Raw genomic sequence first — 27,208 nt, forward strand, 5'->3', positions numbered from 1 at the left:
AAACCCGGGCACATCACGGACAGAACAGGAACCCCCCCCCCCCCCATCAAGGCCGGCACTAACGAGCGTAGCCACCACGCATGGGGAGAGTCTCTTTCACCGCCGCGTTTATTCCAGACAGCGAGCGGTCCGACACGTGTTACATTCAAAAACTCACAAAAATGCCTAGATTTAGTGCCTCGTCTGTACGTTTTTACTTTACATTTTCGTCATGCATAGAGATATGTTTCGTACATTTAGGGATTCACATTCAGAATTGAGATTACAGGTAACAGCTACTTGGCATGCATTCTGGGTGAAACATAAGTAGGTGGCGGTGGGGGAGGACAGCGCAGAAGAGCTTTCATGGCCCGGGGTGCTGGCCAGGTAGAGGGGAGCGGGTGGGGGAGTGGTGCAACGGCACTACGATGCGTGCCCAGCGGGGACTACGATGCGTGCCCAGCGGGGTCTACAGGGGTTCAGCAGTTGGGGTTCTAGCGGCAGCCCGGCGGCAGCTACTCTGTGCTTTCACAAGAATCGCCGTAAATCACACGAACCAGCAGCCCGTGCAAGCGGTGGCCCAGGCCCGGCCGGCGTGGCCGCCAGAGACCAGGGGCTGGCGGGGTTGGAGAGGGGGCGGAAGAGGCCCCTGTGGCCACCCGGCCTGATTGTGCTCCCTGGCGGTCGGGCCCTGGGTCTCTGGACCCTGGGCTGAGGGGGGACGGTGACAGAGAGAGGAGCGCGAAGCCAGGGCCCGGCCAGCTTCTTAAATCCACCCGGGGGGGTAGGGGACGACGACGAGCAACGGCTAAACAATACGACGCCTCCAAAATGAAACGGTTAGTACTGACACGGACGTGTGTGTAACAAACGCACTGGTATATACTGACGGTGTGTACTGTATATATACTGCAGGTATCAACAAAGGAGTGAGTGAATCAACGAAGAGATGCTTTTGTCTGTGCGCGACTTGCGACAGGCGAGTGCAGGGCGGGCTGCGGCCGAGCCCGAGGGTGGTGCTGTAAATAAATAAATAAACGAGCTCGTTTTTTGCGCCCTTTTAAAAAGTTGCTACATTTCAAGACGTTACATCTTGCTGGTCCCAGTCATTATTTACAACATGTAAAATTAACTAACTTAAAGCATTCTTTTCTTATTCTTCGAATTTGTCAGTAACCTCTCTGCATTACGAGCGGCGTTGCATCTTGACTGCCAGCGTGGCAATCCGCCAGTCGCCTCTGCCGTGTTTGCTGCTCGCGGTGAACTGGTGTGCTGTGTGCTCCTCCACACGGGACGGCATGCTCGTCTAAAGCTATGGTAAGACACCTTACACGATGTGCGGCATAAGAAAAGGAGGTTTGGGGGTTGGGTGGGGTCACCGACGGTGGGAAGGGGATGTTGCGGGGGGGGGGGGGGGCACGGCCCGGGCCCCCCCATCCTCTAGCCACTGCCCAAGATCTTGGTGGCGCGTGTGTTGGCCTCCTTGATGCGGGCCTCGTTGGAATCGGCCTGCGGAGGGGTGGGGGTGGTGGGGACGGATATTGTCACAATTCACCTGCAGGCTTGCCGAAGACTGACAAAGCAAAAGACGTAATGATACAAGAACAAAGATCCCCCCCCCCCCTGTATAGCCTTGACAGACTGTTGGGGCAAGTGCTGTTAGCAAGCACCGATGAAGGCCGGCACAGCACACGAGGGGGTGCGGTAGCCAGGAGCACGCCCTGCCGCCTTTGTCTCCCCATTGGCGATGTTTACACACCGCACCAGGTACTCATTTGAGGCTGAGTCGACCTCGCGGAGGCCCAGGACCGACTCAGGTTATCGTCACCGGTATTGGCCGTGAGCAGGAATCGAACTCGTGTTCGTAGTGCAGCGTGCTAACCGTTGCACTTCCGCTCCCCCCCACCACCAAGACAAAGATCCCCCGTATAGCCTTCACAGACTGTTGGGGGGCATGCTGGTGGTGAGCACGATGGGTGGGGCTGTGCGGAAGTCCGTGTCCCTTGTTGGGTGCGACGAGCGGGCGCGAGAACCGCCCTCCGTTGGGACTCTGAAGACAACTCGGCATCTCTGGCTCGGCTTCAGTTCCTCTGCACCCCGGGTCACGCTTTGCTGAGAAATGCGACTGGCAAGAGCTGTTGTCACCCCCTCGTGCGTGCAGGGAGTGTGACTCTTTATGCGGTGCTAGGGTACAAGAGGTGCCCTCCCCCCACGCGTGGCGAACTCGATAGGGTGTTTGGTCTACTCTTTCACATTGGCCAGTCATAGTGGGGGGACACACATTACCCCACCGTGTTCGACCTGTCAATCAACTGTGGTGAACCCATTTATACCGCGGGGTGGAGAGTGGGGAGGCAGCGGTGTGTGGGGCGGGGGGGCAGTTGAGAAACTTTCACTATTTATTTCAACTGCCGCTCCGGAAGATGGAAGCGAACCGAACCGGCGATCAAGCGCAGCGTGGGAACCGTTTACAGCGCCCCCGCTGCGGCAGTACAACATGGGCAAGTGAGAGAGACCACGTGTCCTGCAGCGCCCACTTGCCCCCCCCCCCCCACAACTCGCAACTCCGCGTGGACACGGGGATTAAAGGCAAGCGGGGACGCTCACGGTAGAGACTGCAAACTATTGTTAGCGCAACACCTTCAGCCTCGCACTTCCCCCCCCGCCCTGCATCGTAGTCCCCCAGAAGCACCCCACCCTCCCACCCATGAGACGGGGCCCCCGGGCTTGAAGACTGGTGCTGCCCATGAACTGGGTGACCGGCTCTGGTCTGAAGATACACGACTCTTGGTGAGGGGGGGTGGGGGGTCATGGCGTGGTGAGGCGTGGTGCGGCGTGGTGAGGCATGGTGAGGTATGGTGTGGTGCGACATGGTAATGTGTGGTGAGGTGTGGTATGGTGTTGCGTGGTGAGGCATGGTGAGGTATGGTGTGGTGCGACATGGTAATGTGTGGTGCGGCGTGGTGAGGTATGGTGTGGTGCGACATGGTAAGGTGTGGTGTGGTATGGTGTGGTGAGGCGTGGTGCAGCGTGGTGAGGCATGGTGAGTTATGGTGTGGTGCGACATGGTAATGTGTGGTGCGGCGTGGTGAGGTGTGGTGTGGTGTTGCATGGTGAGGCATGGTGAGGTATGGTGTGATGCGACATGGTAATGTGTGGTGTGGCGTGGTGAGGTATGGTGTGGTGCGACATGGTAAGGTGTGGTATGGTGTGGTGAGGCGTGGTGCGGCGTGGTGAGGCATGGTGAGGTATGGTCTGGCGCGACATGGTAATGTGTGGTGCGGCGTGGTGAGGTGTGGTGTGGTGTACATTGTAATGTGTGGTGCGGCGTGGCATGGTGTGGTGCTACATGGTAAGATGTGGTGCGGCATGGTGTGGCAATGGTGGTGCGGTGGGGGTGGTGCGGCTCGTACCATGTTGGTGATGCGCTCCAGCTGGCGGTTCTGCGTGTCGATCTCGTTGCCCATGTCGAGCGCCATGTGGCGTAGGTTGCCGATGATGCCGCTCACCTGCTCCAGGTTATCGTCCATCTCGGTCTCGCGTGCGTCGTTGGTCACCCTGCACACCAGTTGCGGGCGGCCGTGTCACGGGTAGTTGACGTCGCAACACGAGTCGCTATCATCGCCGTGCTTAATTACGCAGAAACGCCTGAGCCTCAAGACCCTATTTCAAGGCGTATCCTGCTCAGGTTTGCAATTGGATGGCGATGTTGATAAACTTTCAAGCAAATTTTTTTTTTATTTCACTAGATAAGGCCCACTGAGCTAGAAGCGACCTGGCCAAAATGATCACTCAGCCAAGTGGCTTATCGTGTGGAAATGTACTGCAGCCATGTTTCTAAATGTGGAAGAAAAAAAATCCACGCGACGGGAGGACACGCAAACTCCAAGTGTACAGGCGTCAGGGTCATGATCGAACCCACGACCTCCTGTATACCAGGCGAGGTAGTTAACACATCGCCACTGTGGCACCTAATTATACACCGAATTAAGAACATTTACAAATAACGTTTCAAAGTTGGTAAATTTTAATCGTGACGTCGGCACACAATGGCCTCCTCATCTCCCAGTGACTTCACGGGATCCACAGCGTCCATGGTGATGCAGCCGGCGGCGTACGTTGTGGTTAACACATCGCTTGTTGGGTTCAATCATTGCCCTGGGTGACCCATTTCGACTGTACGAAAATAAATCAGCAGATTGTACACGCTGCTGTACGTCTATCATCATTAAAACAAAACTACGCATCGCATCAGCCACACGGCCTTCCAGCAGCATTGGTTCAACAAAAGGAAACTGGACCGGCTTTGGCATTCAGCGTCTCATCAGCAACCAATGCTGGCGAACTGCCAGGTGTTCATTTGCAGATCTGGGTCCCTGTTCGGTGCAAGACTACGCGAGCCCTGTGCCAGTGTTGCCTTAAGCAGGGCGCAAAGTGCCAACTGCAAGACCCGCAGCGCTCTTGTGTGTTTATCTCTCCTATACTTTGCACTCATATCGTGTTTTTGTATCGCTTGGTTGTTGTAACGTTCTGACCTCGTGCACCTACTGGACATGAAAAGAAAAGCTTCATAGCTCATCGGATTCCTTCTGCAGTATAAATGTTTGTATTCTGGTCTGGGACAACTGACGGAGCGGTTTAGAACGTCGCCACGTACTTCCGGATGTAGCCGCCGCTCATGGCCATCTGCTCCCGCTCGTCGCAGACGCGTGCTGGCTGGCTGGACACAACGCCATCCTCTTTCTTGCCCCACACCTTCTTGTAGGCGTCGCCAGACTCGAAATTCTTTAGCCTGGAGGGGATTGCAGGGGAACAGCCGCAGCACAGCGAGGGGCCGTGAGCTCCCAGGGGGCAAGGCCAGGATGCGGGGGAGAGGAGGGGATGAATGATTGCTGCGCAGAGGGACACGTGGGGACATTTGGGAGGCACAAACGGGAATAATGGAGGCACCTAGCAGCTGGGGTGAGTGACTATGCACACGTGAGGCGTACGGCAGAACGAGTTGGCAAGCAGACTGCCCAGGTCGGGGGGGGGGGTGCAGGGAGCCCTAGTGTGGTTTATTTTGCGCGTGTACATGTGTGCGTGCCTGTGTGTGCGTGCTTGTGTGTGCGTGCTTGTGTGTGCGTGTACGTGTGTGCGTGTACGTGTGTGCGTGTACGTGTGTGCGTGTACGTGTGTGCGTGTACGTGTGTGCGTGTACGTGTGTGCGTGTACGTGTGTGCGTGTACGTGTGTGCGTGTACGTGTGTGCGTGTACGTGTGTGCGTGTACGTGTGTGCGTGTACGTGTGTGCGTGTACGTGTGTGCGTGTACGTGTGTGCGTGCTTGTGTGTGCGTGCTTGTGTGTGCGTGCTTGTGTGTGCGTGTGCTTGTGTGTGCGTGTACGTGTGTGTGCGTGTACGTGTGTGCGTGCTTGTGTGTGCGTGTACGTGTGTGCGTGTACGTGTGTGCGTGCTTGTGTGTGCGTGCTTGCGTGTGCGTGCTTGTGTGTGCGTGCTTGTGTGCGCGTGCTTGTGTGTGCGTGTACGTGTGTGCGTGCTTGTGTGTGCGTGCTTGTGTGTGCATGTACGTGTGTGCGTGTGTGCGTGCTTGTGTGTGCGTGCTTGTGTGTGCGTGCTTGTGTGTGCATGCTTGTGTGTGCGTGCTTGTGTGTGCGTGCTTGTGTGTGCGTGCTTGTGTGTGCGTGCTTGTGTGTGCGTGCTTGTGTGTGCGTGCTTGTGTGTGCGTGCTTGTGTGTGCGTGTACGTGTGTGCATGCTTGTGTGTGCGTGCTTGTGTGCGCGTGTACGTGTGTGCGTGCTTGTGTGTGCGTGTACGTGTGTGCGTGCTTGTGTGTGCGTGTACGTGTGTGCGTGTACGTGTGTGCGTGCTTGTGTGTGCGTTTACGTGTGTGCGTGCTTGTGTGTGCGTGTACGTGTGTGCGTGTACGTGTGTGCGTGCTTGTGTGTGCGTGCTTGTGTGTGCGTGCTTGTGTGTGCGTGCTTGTGTGTGCGTGCTTGTGTGTGCGTGCTTGTGTGTGCGTGTACGTGTGTGCGTGCTTGTGTGTGCGTGCTTGTGTGTGCGTGCTTGTGTGTGCGTGTACGTGTGTGCGTGCTTGTGTGTGCGTGCTTGTGTGTGCATGTACGTGTGTGCATGTACGTGTGTGCGTGTGTGCGTGCTTGTGTGTGCGTGCTTGTGTGTGCGTGCGTGTACGTGTGTGCGTGCTTGTGTGTGCGTGTATGTGTGTGCGTGCTTGTGTGTGCGTGCTTGTGTGTGCGTGCTTGTGTGTGCGTGCTTGTGTGTGCGTGCTTGTGTGTGCGTGTACGTGTGTGCGTGTACGTGTGTGCGTGTACGTGTGTGCGTGCTTGTGTGTGCGTGCTTGTGTGTGCGTGCTTGTGTGTGTGTGCTTGTGTGTGCGTGTACGTGTGTGCGTGCTTGTGTGTGCGTGCTTGTGTGTGCGTGTACGTGTGTGCGTGCTTGTGTGTGCGTGTACGTGTGTGCGTGCTTGTGTGTGCGTGCTTGTGTGTGCGTGCTTGTGTGTGCGTGCTTGTGTGTGCGTGCTTGTGTGTGCGTGCTTGTGTGTGCGTGCTTGTGTGTGCGTGTACGTGTGTGCGTGTACGTGTGTGCGTGCTTGTGTGTGCGTGCTTGTGTGTGCGTGCTTGTGTGTGCGTGCTTGTGTGTGCGTGCTTGTGTGTGCGTGTACGTGTGTGCGTGCTTGTGTGTGCGTGCTTGTGTGTGCGTGCTTGTGTGTGCGTGTACGTGTGTGCGCGCTTGTGTGTGCGTGTACGTGTGTGCGTGCTTGTGTGTGCGTGTACGTGTGTGCGTGCTTGTGTGTGCGTGTACGTGTGTGCATGCTTGTGTGTGCGTGCTTGTGTGTGCGTGTACATGTGTGCGTGCTTGTGTGTGCGTGCTTGTGTGTGCTTGTGTGTGCGTGCTTGTGTGTGCGTGTACGTGTGTGCGTGCTTGTGTGTGCGTGCTTGTGTGTGCGTGTACGTGTGTGCGTGTACGTGTGTGCGTGCTTGTGTGTGCGTGCTTGTGTGCGCGTGCTTGTGTGTGCTTGTGTGTGCGTGCTTGTGTGTGCGTGTACGTGTGTGCGTGTACGTGTGTGCGTGTACGTGTGTGCGTGTACGTGTGTGCGTGTACGTGTGTGCGTGCTTGTGTGTGCGTGCTTGTGTGTGCGTGCTTGTGTGTGCGTGTGCTTGTGTGTGCGTGTACGTGTGTGTGCGTGTACGTGTGTGCGTGCTTGTGTGTGCGTGCTTGTGTGTGCGTGTACGTGTGTGCGTGCTTGTGTGTGCGTGTACGTGTGTGCGTGTACGTGTGTGCGTGCTTGTGTGTGCGTGCTTGCGTGTGCGTGCTTGTGTGTGCGTGCTTGTGTGCGCGTGCTTGTGTGTGCGTGTACGTGTGTGCGTGCTTGTGTGTGCGTGCTTGTGTGTGCATGTACGTGTGTGCGTGTGTGCGTGCTTGTGTGTGCGTGCTTGTGTGTGCGTGCTTGTGTGTGCATGCTTGTGTGTGCGTGCTTGTGTGTGCGTGCTTGTGTGTGCGTGCTTGTGTGTGCGTGCTTGTGTGTGCGTGCTTGTGTGTGCGTGCTTGTGTGTGCGTGCTTGTGTGTGCGTGTACGTGTGTGCATGCTTGTGTGTGCGTGCTTGTGTGCGCGTGTACGTGTGTGCGTGCTTGTGTGTGCGTGTACGTGTGTGCGTGCTTGTGTGTGCGTGTACGTGTGTGCGTGTACGTGTGTGCGTGCTTGTGTGTGCGTTTACGTGTGTGCGTGCTTGTGTGTGCGTGTACGTGTGTGCGTGTACGTGTGTGCGTGCTTGTGTGTGCGTGCTTGTGTGTGCGTGCTTGTGTGTGCGTGCTTGTGTGTGCGTGCTTGTGTGTGCGTGCTTGTGTGTGCGTGTACGTGTGTGCGTGCTTGTGTGTGCGTGCTTGTGTGTGCGTGCTTGTGTGTGCGTGTACGTGTGTGCGTGCTTGTGTGTGCGTGCTTGTGTGTGCATGTACGTGTGTGCATGTACGTGTGTGCGTGTGTGCGTGCTTGTGTGTGCGTGCTTGTGTGTGCGTGCGTGTACGTGTGTGCGTGCTTGTGTGTGCGTGTATGTGTGTGCGTGCTTGTGTGTGCGTGCTTGTGTGTGCGTGCTTGTGTGTGCGTGCTTGTGTGTGCGTGCTTGTGTGTGCGTGTACGTGTGTGCGTGTACGTGTGTGCGTGTACGTGTGTGCGTGCTTGTGTGTGCGTGCTTGTGTGTGCGTGCTTGTGTGTGTGTGCTTGTGTGTGCGTGTACGTGTGTGCGTGCTTGTGTGTGCGTGCTTGTGTGTGCGTGTACGTGTGTGCGTGCTTGTGTGTGCGTGTACGTGTGTGCGTGCTTGTGTGTGCGTGCTTGTGTGTGCGTGCTTGTGTGTGCGTGCTTGTGTGTGCGTGCTTGTGTGTGCGTGCTTGTGTGTGCGTGCTTGTGTGTGCGTGTACGTGTGTGCGTGTACGTGTGTGCGTGCTTGTGTGTGCGTGCTTGTGTGTGCGTGCTTGTGTGTGCGTGCTTGTGTGTGCGTGCTTGTGTGTGCGTGTACGTGTGTGCGTGCTTGTGTGTGCGTGCTTGTGTGTGCGTGCTTGTGTGTGCGTGTACGTGTGTGCGCGCTTGTGTGTGCGTGTACGTGTGTGCGTGCTTGTGTGTGCGTGTACGTGTGTGCGTGCTTGTGTGTGCGTGTACGTGTGTGCATGCTTGTGTGTGCGTGCTTGTGTGTGCGTGTACATGTGTGCGTGCTTGTGTGTGCGTGCTTGTGTGTGCTTGTGTGTGCGTGCTTGTGTGTGCGTGTACGTGTGTGCGTGCTTGTGTGTGCGTGCTTGTGTGTGCGTGTACGTGTGTGTGTGTACGTGTGTGCGTGCTTGTGTGTGCGTGCTTGTGTGCGCGTGCTTGTGTGTGCTTGTGTGTGCGTGCTTGTGTGTGCGTGTACGTGTGTGCGTGTACGTGTGTGCGTGCTTGTGTGTGCGTGCTTGCGTGTGCGTGCTTGTGTGTGCGTGCTTGTGTGCGCGTGCTTGTGTGTGCGTGTACGTGTGTGCGTGCTTGTGTGTGCGTGCTTGTGTGTGCATGTACGTGTGTGCGTGTGTGCGTGCTTGTGTGTGCGTGCTTGTGTGTGCGTGCTTGTGTGTGCGTGTGTGCGTGCTTGTGTGTGCGTGCTTGCGTGTACGTGCTTGTGTGTGCGTGCTTGTGTGCGCGTGCTTGTGTGTGCGTGTACGTGTGTGCGTGCTTGTGTGTGCGTGCTTGTGTGTGCATGTACGTGTGTGCGTGTGTGCGTGCTTGTGTGTGCGTGCTTGTGTGTGCGTGCTTGTGTGTGCGTGCTTGTGTGTGCGTGTACGTGTGTGCGTACTTGTGTGTGCGTGCTTGTGTGCGCGTGTACGTGTGTGCGTGCTTGTGTGTGCGTGTACGTGTGTGCGTGCTTGTGTGTGCATGTACGTGTGTGCGTGTACGTGTGTGCGTGTACGTGTACGTGTGTGCGTGCTTGTGTGTGCGTGCTTGTGTGTGCGTGCTTGTGTGTGCGTGCTTGTGTGTGCGTGTACGTGTGTGCGTGCTTGTGTGTGCGTGTACGTGTGTGTGTGCTTGTGTGTGCATGTACGTGTGTGCGTGTGTGCGTGCTTGTGTGTGCGTGCTTGTGTGTGCGTGCTTGTGTGTGCGTGTACATGTGTGCGTGTACGTGTGTGCGTGCTTGTGTGTGCGTGCTTGTGTGTGCGTGCTTGTGTGTGCGTGCTTGTGTGTGCGTGTACGTGTGTGCGTGCTTGTGTGTGCGTGTACGTGTGTGTGTGCTTGTGTGTGCGTGTACGTGTGTGCGTGCTTGTGTGTGCGTGCTTGTGTGTGCGTGTACGTGTGTGCGTGCTTGTGTGTGCGTGCTTGTGTGTGCGTGTACGTGTGTGCGTGCTTGTGTGTGCGTGCTTGTGTGTGCGTGTACGTGTGTGCGTGCTTGTGTGTGCGTGCTTGTGTGTGCGTGTACGTGTGTGCGTGCTTGTGTGTGCGTGCTTGTGTGTGCGTGCTTGTGTGTGCGTGTACGTGTGTGCGTGCTTGTGTGTGCGTGCTTGTGTGTGCGTGCTTGTGTGTGCGTGCTTGTGTGTGCGTGCTTGTGTGTGCGTGTACGTGTGTGCGTGCTTGTGTGTGCGTGCTTGTGTGTGCGTGCTTGTGTGTGTGTGCTTGTGTGTGCGTGTACGTGTGTGCGTGCTTGTGTGTGCGTGCTTGTGTGTGCGTGCTTGTGTGTGCGTGTACGTGTGTGCGTGCTTGTGTGTGCGTGTACGTGTGTGCGTGCTTGTGTGTGCGTGTACGTGTGTGCGTGCTTGTGTGTGTACGTGTGTGCGTGCTTGTGTGTGCGTGCTTGTGTGTGCGTGTACGTGTGTGCATGCTTGTGTGTGCGTGCTTGTGTGTGCGTGTACGTGTGTCCGTGCTTGTGTGTGCGTGCTTGTGTGTGCTTGTGTGTGCGTGCTTGTGTGCGCGTGTACGTGTGTGCGTGCTTGTGTGTGCGTGCTTGTGTGTGCGTGTACGTGTGTGCGTGTACGTGTGTGCGTGCTTGTGTGTGCGTGCTTGTGTGCGCGTGCTTGTGTGTGCTTGTGTGTGCGTGCTTGTGTGTGCGTGTACGTGTGTGCGTGTACGTGTGTGCGTGCTTGTGTGTGCGTGCTTGCGTGTGCGTGCTTGTGTGTGCGTGCTTGTGTGCGCGTGCTTGTGTGTGCGTGTACGTGTGTGCGTGCTTGTGTGTGCATGCTTGTGTGTGCATGTACGTGTGTGCGTGTGTGCGTGCTTGTGTGTGCGTGCTTGTGTGTGCGTGCTTGTGTGTGCGTGTACGTGTGTGCGTGCTTGTGTGTGCGTGTATGTGTGTGCGTGCTTGTGTGTGCGTGCTTGTGTGTGCGTGCTTGTGTGTGCGTGCTTGTGTGTGCGTGTACGTGTGTGCGTGCTTGTGTGTGCGTGTACGTGTGTGCGTGTACGTGTGTGCGTGCTTGTGTGTGCGTTTACGTGTGTGCGTGCTTGTGTGTGCGTGTACGTGTGTGCGTGTACGTGTGTGCGTGCTTGTGTGTGCGTTTACGTGTGTGCGTGCTTGTGTGTGCGTGTACGTGTGTGCGTGTACGTGTGTGCGTGCTTGTGTGTGCGTGCTTGTGTGTGCGTGTGTGTGCGTGCTTGTGTGTGCGGGCTTGTGTGTGCGTGCTTGTGTGTGCGTGCTTGTGTGCGCGTGCTTGTGTGCGCGTGCTTGTGTGCGCGTGCTTGTGTGCGCGTGCTTGTGTGTGCGTGTACGTGTGTGCGTGCTTGTGTGTGCGTGCTTGTGTGTGCGTGCTTGTGTGTGCATGCTTGTGTGTGCGTGCTTGTGTGCGCGTGCTTGTGTGTGCGTGTACGTGTGTGCGTGCTTGTGTGTGCGTGCTTGTGTGTGCGTGTACGTGTGTGCGTGTACGTGTGTGCGTGCTTGTGTGTGCGTGCGTACTTTTCGCAAGGGCAGCTGCACAGACCGCAGCACTTGCCCAGGTCAGATAGGTTCTTCTCGGCCTCCTTCATGTCCTTGTTGATTTGGTCGAGGCCCTCCTCAATGCGCTCCAGTTGCTCTGCAGGGAATTGGTATTTAAGCGTCTGGTCTTGGCAATAATCTCTCCTCTTTCAGGAACAGCGTTTGCATTTCACACGCGAGTTCTCTCGCATCCGCTCGTAATCCACTTGCGAGTTTCCGGGTCGGGCTGTTCATCGCCACCCACTACTTGCCGGCGTGTTCAGGAGTTGAATTGAAAGAATAAATGTTCGGCACGCAGCCCAGCCTGGGAAAACCGCACTTGGGGAAAACTAATATTTATCTTGAAGGATTCGGAGACGCACTGAAACGTACAACGGGAAATGAATGCCCATCGGCTGCAAACGGAAACAATGCCAATTGACTGCGTTGGAAAAAAAAGCAATGCCCAATAGACTATTTGGGAATTCTGTTTCCCATTATAGTCCATGGGGCGTTCTGTTTCTCTGTTATTCGTGTAAGCCTGACCCAAGGGGTTTTGGCATGGTGGGGTGTTTGAGGTTCGTGGTCAACTGGGGCTGTGTTGATGCTGTGGCGTTCCAACAGGGCCTCACCTCCTTGCTCGTCCAGCATGACCAGCGTGCGTATCCCAGCATCTTTGCTCTATGCACAGGGAGTTGCATCGAAGGCAGAAGAGGCAAAAAGGGCACGAAGCGACGGGAGGGGTGGGGGGCAGAGACAGCAACGATAAATCATGAGCCGCTGAACCCGAATATGCCAATGGATACAAATAGGGTCACCACCTGTTCGTGTTTGACCCAGTTGGTCTGGGAAATTGCCATTTGTGTTGGGGTGGCTGCAGGAATTGATTTGTAGCGGGTTCTGGTACCGGTATTGTTACAGGATACTGAACTTTTGATCGATGCAAGGTGACCGAGAAATCTAACGACCATTCTACGACTAAACTATTTTTATTTTACCAGGTCAGGCCCACTGAGCTACGTAGCTCTTTTTCAGAAGCGACTTGGCCACAAATGATAGCTCAACGAAGTGGCCTTATCACGTGGAAATGTATAGCAGCCAAAGACTCTAAACGCATGTTTCTAAGGAGGGCGTGGAGAAAAACCCTCGGGACCACGGGGAGAACATGCGTACAGGCGTCAGGGTCGGGATTGAACCTCCGACCGCCTGTATACCAGGCGAGGTAGTTAACATCTCGCCACCGGGATTGAGCCTGGCTAACACGGCTTAGGAGCTACAGGTGTTGCAGGGTTGGGGTTGGCTGCCAGGTGGTCAGGAGACAAGTTTCGTAATGGATTCTTGAATCTGTTTGTGCAGAGCTGTGAGTGTCACCCCCTCACATTCAGCGTGGGTTTTCTCCGGGGTTTTCGGTTTATTCTCACATGAAGCCAAACACTCGTTTTTGGAATTTTCCAAACGTCCTAATGTGGCAGGACCCTCCTGAAACAGGCTTGAGACTCGGTGAGGCTCCCATAGTAAACTTAATGACTATCATTATTTTTACTATGACGAGCCTTTTGCCCGTCCTGGGTCGGAAGCAGTAATATTTACGAAAAAACTGTGCAGAGTATAATTGTATCTTGTGTAAATTTAATGGCAGTGAATCTTGCACAAAAGTCTGTCATCAAACACTTCACTGCAGTTCACTGTAGCACTGTATAGACCCGACCTTCAATTTGCTCAAATTCACTGCTCTGATACTTTATTCTCTTCTGCTTTCGGTCGCTGGGGTTGAAATTAATTGGAAATCGATACGATATCTGGAAAATCACCGTGAAATGTCTATTTTACCATACTGTAGAAGCATAAATTAGACTTACCTTTTGTCTCAAGTGCTGAAGAAATAAATAAAGACACCAAATCTACTTTGTTGCTGCGTAGAATAATTTATTAGATTAACTTTCAATAAAGAAACGTGAAAGTTAAAGCGAATTTGCGGAAAAAAAAATCCTTCCGCTCGACCTTCTGCGTGAGTGTAAAAATCCACCCACTCATGAATATTAATCACGGGGGGGGGGGTGCGGCATGTGGAGTGACGTCACACGTGTTACACACAGACATACATTCTTGGCTCATTATCGTAGTACGGTAATCTCAAGGTGCATGTAACACATGCAGGCAATGTTACCTGCTGCTATGCCCAGCATTACATTTTCAGATATTTGTAAATCTCTCATCGGACGAAGGCCTCCTCCTCCTCACTCGCTTTCGGTCATCGAGATTGTTTGACCATACTTCACTACCCTGGTCAGTGGGGGTCAGTGCAAGCCTTTCTCTCGTTGATCCTCCCCCCACGCGCCCCACCACTGGAAATTTGAGAGATCGCTCCGTTGCCCCCAACACCCCCTGGGTGGCATCTTCACGTCTCGCGACAGCGTCAGAGTTGCGTGCCACTCGCGACCGGGGTTCACGCGGTGCTAACCCGTTGCGCGGAGGAGACGTGTGGCCATACTTCACCGCGTTAGCCAGTGGCTGGTGACGACTACGATGGCGACACTCATGATGATGATGACTTCTCATCTCCTTTGCGATGAAAACAGCTGCGCCGCGGAAGTGTCCCGGGGGGGGGGGGGGGTGTAGCAGGGCTGCGATGATTGTTTTTTCTGCGGCGCTCGGGAAAGATTAAGCCGCGCGCCGGGCGCTTGCAGACAACTTTGCTAAAAATACTCTCTCGGTGTTTAGAATTAATCACGCGGCATTTGGCACTCGCAACGCATCCAGTGTAGGAGATATTGGGGCTGATGATTTGCGAATGGCTCAAGTTACAGGTCGATTCTGTGTAACTGGATGGCGAGAACTCGAAGAGACCAGGATGAGTCATTTTGCAAGAGTGACCGCCTGGGTCACCAACGTGAGAAATGCAATAATCTAAAAAACAAGCACTACATTTTCTTGGTTCTTTCTTCTACGTGATTTTACCGAAAGAACCAATAATATGAATCCCTGCAGTCACGAATGTTTTAAAACTAAAATACAAGCACTACAGTGAAGCGAATAGGAAGCCGAGCAAAAACAACTGCGTGTGCATTCCGTGAATCTCACCTCTTCCACCAGTTGCAGCATGCGCCTGGTGCTTTCCAGAGACTGTGGGGAGAAGACGCAAGAACCAAACGTCATGCGATCGTTCAACCGAACCTCGTCCATTCTCCACCACTCATCTTCACTCAGCACTGCATTCACTGGACGTTGGGCAAACCGGAGTATTTGTTGCATAACTGGGCAAGCTGACCAAGCTTAGCCACACACTGCGAAAGTGTGAATGGGGTTGGGTGTATGGCATAGGATTAGGTAGTTGCAGACAATAATGTCGTGGGTGTGTGTGCAGGCAGGTGCTCACTAACAGCACTTTCCCCAACAGTCTGTTCAGGAAATACGGGGGATCTTTGTCTTTGTATTTTTGTGTAGACACACAGACTGAGTACAGACACAAGACAGATGTACACACACAGACACACAGAGACGTTCAGTCACAACACAGATGTACACACACACACAGACACACAGAGACGTTCAGACACAACACAGATGTACACACACACACACACAGAGACGTTCAGTCACAACACAGATGTACACACACACACACAGAGACGTTCAGTCACAACACAGATGTACACACAGACACACAGAGACGTGCAGACACAACACAAATGTACACACACACACAGACACATAGAGACGTTCAGACACAACACAGATGTACACACACACACAGACACACAGAGACGTTCAGACACAACACAGATGTACACACACACACAGACACACAGAGACGTTCAGTCACAACACAGATGTACACAAACACACAGACACACAGAGACGTGTAGACACAACACAGATGTACACACACACAGACACACAGAGACGTTCAAACACAACACAGATGTACACACACACAGACACACAGAGACGTTCAAACACAACACAGATGTACACACACACAGACACACAGAGACGTGCAGACACAACACAGATGTACACACACACAGACACACAGAGACGTTCAGACACAACACAGATGTACACACACACACAGACACACAGAGACGTTCAGTCACAACACAGATGTACACACACACACAGACACACAGAGACGTTCAGTCACAACACAGATGTACACACACACACAGACACACAGAGACGTTCAGACACAACACAGATGTACACACACACAGACACACAGAGACGTGCAGACACAACACAGATGTACACACACAGACAGACAGACGTGCAGACACAACACAGATGTACACACACACAGACACAGAGACGTTCAGAGACAACACAGATGTACACACACACACAGACGTGCAGACACAACACAGATGTACACACACACACAGACGTGCAGACACAACACAGATGTACACACACACAGACACATAGAGACGTTCAGACACGGGGACTGTGCTCCGCCAGCACGGCGTGGAGTGGCTGAGCTCTGGGACGGTTGGGTCGACGTCACGAGCCGGTGTCCACAGGCCGTGTTACTCACGAGTCAAATCACCTCGGGTTACCTACACTCGCTTGTGACGAATTGATCTTCCACCTCACCGGTGAGCTGAAGCAAAATGCATGCATTTGCGCGTCGTGAAACGCTCGTGGGCCACGCGACCAGTTGTTTGGCTGTCAGACGGCGGGAGGGCCTTCTACGGGGCGTATATTTGGTCAGACCGTCGTGGGTCGGCCACGACGCCTCGTCCCTGCACTGTGCCGCTTGCTCTTTAACCACGCACGTGCGCGCGGTGTCCGTGCGTGCGTGTGGTCGCGCGAGCGGCCAGCGATGAGGTCACCTCGTCGGTCAGCTGTTCGGCCTGCTGCTGCATGCCCTCCAGCTCGGTGCGCATGTCCTCCTCGGCCATCGTGACGCTTGCCAACTAGGCGGCCTCGAACGAAGAGCGCGGGGGGGGGGGGTAGCGCGGCGTGGCCTTGGGGAGCCCTGTGGTCTGCGGACAGCGGGGGCACGGGAGGAGGACACGCGGATGCCTGCAGCGTCAGAGAGGCTGGCAGCGAAGCAGCATTGGGCACGGCGGAGAGGCTCGCCGCACTCGACATAATGCAGCGTCAAGTGGCATGCCTAATTGATGACCTGGTACGGAACAGCGATTCTGTCATTCGCTCAACGGTTGCCGGGCGCCTCCTCATCATTCCCTTTGTTGCTCTTCCCACGCACTTGGCTCGTCGATTCCTCCAGCGACGTTGAGGAGGGCTCGGTCTACCACCCACTGTTTGGTCTCATCCATACCACGGATCACAAAGACAAATATCCCCCGTGTCGCCTGAACAGACCCGTGGCGAGCAAGTGCTGTGAGCGAGCACCTATGAAGGCTGGCACGGCCCACGGGGGTGGGTGGCCAGCACCACGCTCGGCCGTCTCTGTCGCCCCAGTGGAGAGATTTACACACCCCATCAAGTATTGATTTGAGGCTGAGTCGGCGTAGGGGAGGCCCTGGACCGGTTCAGATAATTACCATTGGTGTTGGACTTGAGCGGGAATCGAACTCGAGTCACCGGGTTCGTAGTGCGGTGTGGTTACCTGGTACTGGCAGTAGCACTCACCCACTCATCCACCCACTCACCCACTCACTCACCCACTCACTCACTCATACACTCACCCACTCACACACTCACTCACCCACTCACTCATCCACTCACCCACCCACTCACCCACTCACTCACCCACTCACTCACTCATACACTCACCCACTCACTCACACACTCACTCACCCACTCACCCACCCACTCACTCACTCACCCACTCACTCATACACTCACTCACCCACTCACTCACCCACTCACCCACTCACTCACCCACCCACTCACCCACTCATACACTCACTCACCCACTCACTCACCCACTCACTCACCCACTTACCCACCTACTCACCCACTCACACACTCACTCACTCATGCACTCACCCACTCACTCACTCACACACTCACTCACCCACTCACCCTCCCATCGTCTCTTCCCCCCCAAGCTCTTCGAATACACATTCTTGCCCAATTCAAGACACGTGCCAATGCTCTCCGATCACAACATTAACCGTGCTGTTTGTTGCTGGCCGCTATTCGTTTCGGTCCTGTGCTCAGTGAAATAAAACTACGGCCGTCTCACCACCACGCACACCGCCCTAGCCGGCACGCTACCCACAGATGATGCAGTGACGACGCCTGCTGCTGCCACAATGTGAGACACAAAGTCAGCAGTGACACAAAGTCAGCAGTGACACAAAGTCAGCAGAGACACAAAGTCAGCGGTGACACAAAGTCAGCAGAAACACAAATTCAACAGAGACACAAAGTCAGCAGTGACACAAAGTCAGCAGTGACACAAAGTCAGCGGAGACAAAGTCAGTGGTGACACAAAGTCAGCAATGACACAAAGTCAGCAGAGACACAAAGTCAGCGGTGACACAAAGTCAGCGGAGACACAAAGTCAGCGGAGACACAAAGTCAGTGGTGACACAAAGTCAGCAGTGACACAAAGTCAGCAGAGACACAAAGTCAGCAGTGACACAAAGTCAGTGGTGACACAAAGTCAGCAGTGACACAAAGTCAGTGGTGACACAAAGTCAGCAGAGACAAAGTCAGCAGTGACACAAAGTCAGCAGTGACACAAAGTCAGCGGAGACACAAAGTCAGCGGTGACACAAAGTCAGCAGTGACACAAAGTCAGCAGAGACACAAAGTCAGTGGTGACACAAAGTCAGCGGTGACACAAAGTCAGCAGTGACACAAAGTTAGCAGAGACACAAAGTCAGCGGTGACACAAAGTCAGCAGTGACACAAAGTCAGCGGTGACACAAAGTCAGCGGAGACACAAAGTCAGCAGAGACACAAAGTCAGCGGAGACACAAAGTCAGCGGTGACACAAAGTCAGCGGTGACACAAAGTCAGCGGTGACACAAAGTCAGCAGAGACACAAAGTCAGGAGTGACACAAAGTCAGCGGTGACACAAAGTCAGCGGTGACACAAAGTCAGCAGAGACACAAAGTCAGCAGAGACACAAAGTCAGCGGTGACACAAAGTCAGCGGTGACACAAAGTCAGGAGTTTCACAAAGTCAGCAGAGACACAAAGTCAGCGGTGACACAAAGTCAGCGGTGACACAAAGTCAGCAGTGACACAAAGTCAGCAGAGACACAAAGTCAGCGGTGACACAAAGTCAGCAGAGACACAAAGTCAGCAGAGACACAAAGTCAGCGGTGACACAAAGTCAGCGGAGACACAAAGTCAGCAGTGACACAAAGTCAGCGGTGACACAAAGTCAGCAGAGACACAAAGTCAGCGGTGACACAAAGTCAGCAGTGACACAAAGTTAGCGGTGACACAAAGTCAGCAGAGACACAAAGTCAGCGGAGACACAAAGTCAGCAGAGACACAAAGTCAGCGGAGACACAAAGTCAGCAGAGACACAAAGTCAGCGGAGACACAAAGTCAGCGGTGACACAAAGTCAGCGGAGACACAAAGTCAGCGGTGACACAAAGTCAGCGGAGACACAAAGTCAGTGGTGACACAAAGTCAGCGGTGAAACAAAGTCAGCAGTGACACAAAGTCAGTGGTGACACAAAGTCAGCGGTGACACAAAGTCAGCAGAGACACAAAGTCAGCGGTGACACAAAGTCAGCAGTGACACAAAGTCAGCGGTGACACAAAGTCAGCGGAGACACAAAGTCAGCAGAGACACAAAGTCAGCGGAGACACAAAGTCAGCAGAGACACAAAGTCAGCGGTGACACAAAGTCAGCAGTGACACAAAGTCAGCGGTGACACAAAGTCAGCGATTACACAAAGTCAGCAGAGACACAAAGTCAGCGTTGACAAAGTCAGCAGTGACACAAAGTCAGCAGAGACACAAAGTCAGCGGTGACACAAAGTCAGCAGTGACACAAAGTCAGCGGTGACACAAAGTCAGCGGAGACACAAAGTCAGCGGAGACACAAAGTCAGTGGTGACACAAAGTCAGCGGTGACACAAAGTCAGCAGAGACACAAAGTCAGCAGTGACACAAAGTCAGTGGTGACACAAAGTCAGCAGCGACACAAAGTCAGCAGAGACACAAAGTCAGCGGTGACACAAAGTCAGCGGTGACACAAAGTCAGCAGAGACACAAAGTCAGCGGTGACACAAAGTCAGCAGAGACACAAAGTCAGCGGTGACACAAAGTCAGCGGTGACACAAAGTCAGCAGAGACACAAAGTCAGTGGTGACACAAAGTCAGCAGTGACACAAAGTCAGCAGAGACACAAAGTCAGTGGTGACACAAAGTCAGCAGTGACACAAAGTCAGTGGTGACACAAAGTCAGCAGTGACACAAAGTCAGCGGTGACACAAAGTCAAAGTCAGCAGAGACACAAAGTCAGCGGTGACACAAAGTCAGCGGTGACACAAAGTCAGCAGAGACACAAAGTCAGCGGTGACACAAAGTCAGCAGAGACACAAAGTCAGCGGTGACACAAAGTCAGCGGAGACACAAAGTCAGCAGTGACACAAAGTCAGCGGTGACACAAAGTCAGCGGAGACACAAAGTCAGTGGTGACACAAAGTCAGCAGTGACACAAAGTCAGCGGAGACACAAAGTCAACAGAGACACAAAGTCAACAGTGACACAAAGTCAGTGGAGACACAAAGTCAGCGGAGACACAACGTCAGCGGTGACACAAAGTCAGCAGAGACACAAAGTCAGCGGAGATACAAAGTCAGCAGAGACACAAAGTCAGCGGTGACACAAAGTCAAAGTCAGCAGAGACACAAAGTCAGCAGAGACACAAAGTCAGCAGAGACACAAAGTCAGCAGAGACACAAAGTCAGCGGTGACACCAAGCCAGATCACAGAGCCAGATCACCAAGCCTGATCACAATATCACCCGATACTGAGCACGACTTGGCTTGGACACTCCGTGCTGCCTGGAGTGCGTGAACAGCTGAAGCAGTGCAATGCGTGCGTGAGACGACGAGTGAATTCCGAGTGGCGTGCCGCTGATATTTCATCGGCAGGGATAATGGATTTTGGGGATGAAGGAAGGGGCGGGGGGAGGGGGTGAATGGGAGAGAGAGATCGAGGCTACGTGGTGCAGTTTGGACACTGAGGATTATCCTGCCGTGGAGAGGGGAGGGGTTTGGGGGGGAGACGTGGCGGCAATTAATCAAATCCAAATCAACCACGAGCCCGGCGTCTGCACGGGGCAGGTTTTGTGATGAGAGTGCGGAGGTGGCGCTGTTGAAGATAATCGGGGGGGGGGGGGGGGTTACATGAAGCAAAGCATTAAAAAAAAACGAAATGATGAACGAAGCAAAGTGCCGAGTACACCGAGCATCTTCTTGTTTCCTCTGATCGTGAAAAAAAGAAGAGAATCGGGCCCAGCGGTGGCTAGCGGGGGGAGGGGAGGGGGAGTCCATGCGGCGTGAAGAGGACCACAGCCGAGGTTCGGGACCAGAGCCCTGTGGACTCCGCAAACGAGAACCGTGCAGGTGCCAGGCGGCGGGTCCACCACAAGTGGCGAAGATGCCTCTTTAGTCGCCGAGCTGCCATTTGATTCCACGTGAAATGGGAGCTACTCGACGGAGTCGATCCAATCACGGCGCAAGTGCGCGAGGTCATTCCGCTACACACTGACACAGCTACACGCTGACACGGCTACACACTGACACAGCTACACGCTGACACAGCTACACCCTGACACAGCTACACACTGACATAGCTACACACTGACACATTGACACAGCTACACACTGACACAGCTACACACTGACACAGCTACACGCTGACACGGCTACACACTGACACAGCTACACACTGACACAGCTACACGCTGACACAGCTACACACTGACATGGCTACACACTGACACGGCTACACACTGACACAGCTACACGCTGACACAGCCACACACTGACACAACCACACACTGAGACAGCTACACACTGACACAGCTAAACACTGACACAGTTACACGCTGACAAAGCTACACACTGACACAGTTACACGGTGACACAGCTACACACTGACACAGCTACACGCTGACACAGCTACACACTGACACAGCTACACAGCTACACGCTGACACAGCTACACACGGCTACACAGCTACACACGGCTACACACTGACATAGCTACACGCTGACACGGCTACACACTGACACAGCTACTTCGCTCACACAGCTACACACTGACACAGCTACACACTGACACGGCTACACACTGACACAGCTACTTCGCTCACACAGCTACACACTGACACAGCTACACACTGACACGGCTACACGCTGACACAGCTACAAGCTCACACAGCTACACACTGACACAGCTACACACTGACACGGCTACACGCTGACACGGCTACACGCTGACACGGCTACACGCTGACACAGCTACACACTGACACAGCTACACGCTGACACGGCTACACGCTGACACGGCTACACACTGACACAGCTACACACTGACACAGCTACACACTGACACAGCTACACGCTGACACGGCTACACGCTGACACGGCTACACACTGACACAGCTACACACTGACACGGCTACACACTGACACGGCTACAAACAGACACAGCTACACACTGATACAGCTACACACTGACACATTGACACAGCTACACACTGACACAGCTACACACTTACACAGCTAAACACTGACACAGCTACACAGCTACACGCTGACACAGCTACACACTGACACAGCTACACACGGCTATAAGCTGACATAGCTACACGCTGACACAGCTACACGCTGACACAGCTACACGCTGACACAGCTACACACTTACACAGCTACACACTGACACAGCTACACACTGACACAGCTACACGCTGACACAGCTACACACTGACACAGCTACACACGGCTACACGCTGACACGGTTACACCCTGACACAGCTACACAATGACACAGCTACACACTGACACAGCTACACGCTGAGACAGCTACACGCTGACACAGCTACATGCTGACACACCTACACGCGGATACGGCTACACCCTGAAACAGCTACACACTGACACAGCTACACCCTGACACGGCTAAACCCTGACACAGCTACACACTGACACAGCTACACACTGACACAGCTACACCCTGACACAGCTACACCCTGACACGGCTACATACTGACACAGCGACACCTTGACACAGCTACACACTGACACAGCTACACGCTGACACGGCTACCCACTGACATGGCTACACGCTGACACGGCTACACACTGACACAGCTACACAGCTACACACTGACACGACTACACGCTGACACAGCCACACGCTGACACAGCTACACACTGACACAGCTACACACTGACACATTGACACAGCTACACACTGACACAGCTACACACTGACACAGCTATACACTGACACGGCTACACACTGACACAGCTACACACTGACACATTGACACAGATACACGCTGACACAGCTACACACTGACACGGCTACACACTGACATGGCTACACACTGACACGGCTACACACTGACACGGCTACACACTGACACAGCTACACACTGACACGGCTACACACTGACACAGCTACACACAGCTACACACAGACACGGCTACACGCTGACACAGCTACACACTGACACGGCTACACACTGACACAGCTACACACTGATACGGCTACACACTGACACGGCTACACACTGACACGGCTACACACTGACACGGCTACACGCTAACACGGCTACACGCTGACACAGCTACACACTGACACAGCTACACACAGCTACACACTGACACAGCTACACACTGACACAGCTACACACTGACCCGTCTACACACTGACACAGCTATGCGCTGACACAGCTACACACTGACACGGCTACACACTTACACAGCTACACCCTGACACAGCTACACACAGCTACACGCTGACACAGCTACACACTGACACAGCTACACACTCACACATTGACACAGCTACACACTGACACGGCTACACACTGACACAGCTACACACTGACACACTGACACGGCTACACACTGACATGGCTACACACTGACACGGCTACACACTGACACAGCTACACGCTGACACAGCTACACGCTGACACAGCCACACACTGACACAGCCACACACTGACACGGCTACACACTGACACAGCTACACACTGACACAGCTACACACAGCTACACGCTAACACAGCTAAACGCTGATACAGCTACACACTGACACGGCTACACACTGACATAGTCACATTTTGATTCTCAGAGCTTAGAATGTGACCAAATGAAGCCAAGCGATGGGCTTCAGGTGCAGTCATTGGTGACGGGGCTGAAACCATCAAGCTCATCGCTCGTACAACATCCGAGCCTCCAAAATACCTCAGGGCAGAAGCTGTAAATACATCGTGCTTGGAGAACCCACCACGTCTTGTCGCTGGCCCTCAACCATGAGCAGGAGGAGTGAGAGAGGGATGGGGGTGGAGACTGTCGCCTCCAGCCTCCCCCTGAGCGTCCGCCAATTGCTGGTTCGAGAGCGGCTTCATAGGCGGAGGTGGCGACTTGATGAATCATAAACCAGAGCCGGGCGAGGCGATTTTGTGTGGAGCTGCGCTCCCATCAGCCCACGCTCTGCACTGGCGCGGGCAGCAGCTCTGACATCCCCATCACGTGCGCACGCAGTCCTCGCCTGTGCCTCCAGCAACGAGCTCAGTCCACATTGCAACCTGACTCCCACCCCCGCCTCTCCACCTCTTCCTGAAGGCATCCACCTCCTCCTGTCTGTATCCAACTCCTCTCGTCTCCCCCCTCCTCTTCTCCTTCCACCCCCTCCTCATCATATCCCCCTCCTCTCCTGTCTCCTCCTGCCTCACTCCCCCTCTTGTGTTCCTCCTATCTGCCCTCCTCTTCCTCGATGTATTCCATGTTCCTCTCGTCTGTTTACACAAAGACAAAGCTCCCTCCTATAGCCTTAACAAACTGTGGGGACAAGTGCTGTCGGTGAGCACCTATGAAGGCCTGCACGGCACACGTGGAGGTGGGTGGCCAACTCCACCCCGACCGCCTTTGCCTCCCTAGTGGTAACATTTACACACCGCACCGGGTACTCATTTGAGGCTTAGTCGACCTAGGGGAGGTCCGGGAGCGGTTAAGATAATCGTCACTGGTGTTGGTTGCCGTGAGCGGGACTCGTACTGGGGTCGCCGGGTTCGTTGCGCAGCGCGCTAACCGCTGCACCACCGCTCTCCACACTACAAGACAATTTGCTTACACTCGGTCGACAAGACACGCTCCTGCAGACCGCCTCTCCTCCGTCACCAAACTAACACTGCCTTGAATAGGTGCTCGCTAACAGCACTTGCCCCAACTGCCCTTTTGAGTCTGATCTTTGTCTTTGTCGTCTCTCTGCACCTCAGCGTCGATCTCGCCACGACTCTTTCTGCCTTTACGTGTCTCCGTGTGCCCGAGAATGTACCCCCCCCCCCGTATCCGCTCCCGCCCGCTTCCTCGCTCCGCGGTCCCTGTCCCATCATCTCGATGTCTGCGACGCGGTACCTCCCCGGGCCCCATGCGCCGCTGGCTCGAGACTCGCGTGGATTGAGGCATCGTCACGGCAAATCGCGGGGTTGGTTGTGCCAGAGAGAGAACTGCCTCGTCACGCCACCAAATCTGCTTCCGTATTCTAAAGCGCCCCAGTTAATCCAATCGCCCCGTCTGCTCTCCTAATGCTATTTTCTTAAATCGGGGCTTTTAGGATCAATATATCAAATAAACACGGCACAGGCGTGAATCAGCCTGCGAGCCGTCGAATTCCTCCTCGTTTCGACTCCTCCTCCTGCTGCCTGTCCACGCGCACGTGCCTGCATCATGGAAAACTCAATCTCTCAAAGACATCAGAGCAAGCGTCTCTCTCTCTCGTGGCCCCGTGCAGTCAAATTGGACGGCAATTGCACGTTGCGCTCTAAGGGGGCCTTTAACATAACGGCCCGTGTGTGAGCAAAGGGGGGCCTTGTGACCCCCAGTAGAGGGAGTTGTTCTTCTGCTAGCATCACACATCGCAAAATGGCTGACGCGCATCTCGCTGTGCGGCTTCGGTGTGCGCATGCCCCCCCCTCCCCATTATTCCCATTTTGTTTCCATCGCGGATTTTGTGCATTTCCAGATCGCGGCACAGAGGCCGAGAGGAGACGCAATGGCGAGATCTCCCGCACCGCCGCTCCTTTAAGCCCTGATTACTCATCCCACCCGGGTCTCCATCCCCGGGTCTCTCATCCCAGGTGGCCGCATCCCGCCCAACTGCGGCAACGCAATTTCAGCGACAGAGTCGCGTGGTCACGGAAAACACGCAACAGCAGCAGAGGCAGCAGCACTCAACAGGCAGATTTATTCCGCGGGATTTTACCCACACGACTGATTGTGATGGAACAGTCGCCCGCGTGATTGTGATTTTAGTCGTCCGCGCGATTTCCATTTCACAGTCACCCGCGTGATTGTGATTTCAGTCATTCGCGTGATTGTGATTTCACAGTCGCCCGCGTGATTGTGATTTCGCCAGTCACACCACGCGAGTGTGGCACAGGGCGCGCGTGCTGTGTCGTGCTGTGTCGCCCACTCACGGCAGCACGCGGCGTGGCCACACAAAGGCGGCGTGCGTCGCTTTGCAGGCGGTGCACGCAGCAGCAGCGCCCCCCGCGCCGTTATTGATCTCTGCTGCAGTCCCCGCCGCGCAGCTGCACCGCCCCTCCTCCTCTCGTCCGCCCCTGCCATGACGCACGGCTATGGGAAAGGGGGGCCCTACCTCCCCTCCCATTATATCCGTCCAGAAAAAGGGGGCACTCTTGTGCCCCCCCCCACTTCCCAGGGCAGCACCCCCCCTGCACCGTCACCCTTATCCCTCGCACGAGGCCGAGCCGTCACAACAAAGCGCGACAAATACGGAGGAGACACGCGCGGCGTCGCCTCGAGATGTCTGTTGGCAAAAAATATTCTGCACAAATCACGGGGACTCTTTGTCTCCGTGAATGCTGCAACCACAATCGCCCGCGTCCTCGCAGATTATTATTTTTTGGAACGCGCTGTTCGTTGCCGCAAAAGCCAGGCCCGAGTAGGCACATCGCGACTGGCGGCCTCGTGCGTGCACGGCGAGGAGCGGGTACCTGTAGGACGACGCAGCCTGCGGGCCGGACGCTGCCTGAGTGCCGATGGAGGAGCCGCGTAGAAGCCCGTCCTGGATGGAGCTGCGGTGGGTGCTGGGGAGAAAGAGCGGCACATAAATACGGGGAGGGGGGCACAGCCGTCGCGCCGTGCGTCACGACGCACCGAGGGCTCCATTGGCTGCCGCGCTGCATCAGCGAGGCGAGCGCAGCGCGGGCGGGATGAGCGTTGCGCTCGGCTCGCAGACGCTGCCTCTTCTCGCCCACCCCCTCCCTTTGCTCATTGCGCATCCTCCCCGTGGCCCGCGCCGCTTCTCTGCCTCTCGCGGACGGACGGCGAAGTCCACCGCGCAGGCCGGGGAGTGACAGTCGCCCGCCGATGAGCGCCGCGATGGAAGAGGCGTCGCGAGCGAGCCGCGCGCGCGCTCCGTGTCACCCACGGTCGCCGCCTCGCGCGTTCACAATGAGGCAGGAGCTGCCACACAAACACCATCCGAACAATGGCTGAGCCAGGATCACAGGGACAGCATCCATTAAGCACAATGACCACGTCGGGTGATTGCCACCGAATCCGGCTCGTCACCTCGCAGCACCCAGGAGGGTTCTCGAGTCAATATTGGGAAAGAGAGTTGAGGTGGTGTGTCGCTCTGTCCCTTTGCCTCATTAGCAGCGTGGC

The 27,208-nt window shown here is 54.9% G+C and overlaps 1 protein-coding gene across 1 annotated transcript; it reads right to left on the minus strand.

The window, feature by feature from the left end:
- Positions 1-90: 90 nt before the first annotated feature.
- On the minus strand, positions 91-26,825 carry LOC144729818 (synaptosomal-associated protein 25-like). Its single transcript, XM_078610331.1, has 8 exons — positions 26,536-26,825; positions 16,222-16,374; positions 14,471-14,512; positions 12,022-12,070; positions 11,390-11,507; positions 4,637-4,771; positions 3,393-3,537; positions 91-1,488 (listed from the first exon to the last, which is right to left on the minus strand). The coding sequence occupies exons 2-8, from the start codon at positions 16,288-16,290 to the stop codon at positions 1,420-1,422; spliced, it is 627 nt and encodes a 208-aa protein (XP_078466457.1). The 5' UTR covers positions 16,291-16,374; positions 26,536-26,825; the 3' UTR covers positions 91-1,419.
- Positions 26,826-27,208: the final 383 nt, after the last annotated feature.

This window comes from Lampetra planeri, chromosome 33, assembly GCF_965212315.1.
Source record: "Lampetra planeri chromosome 33, kcLamPlan1.2.h2, whole genome shotgun sequence".
NCBI lineage: Eukaryota > Metazoa > Chordata > Hyperoartia > Petromyzontiformes > Petromyzontidae > Lampetra > Lampetra planeri.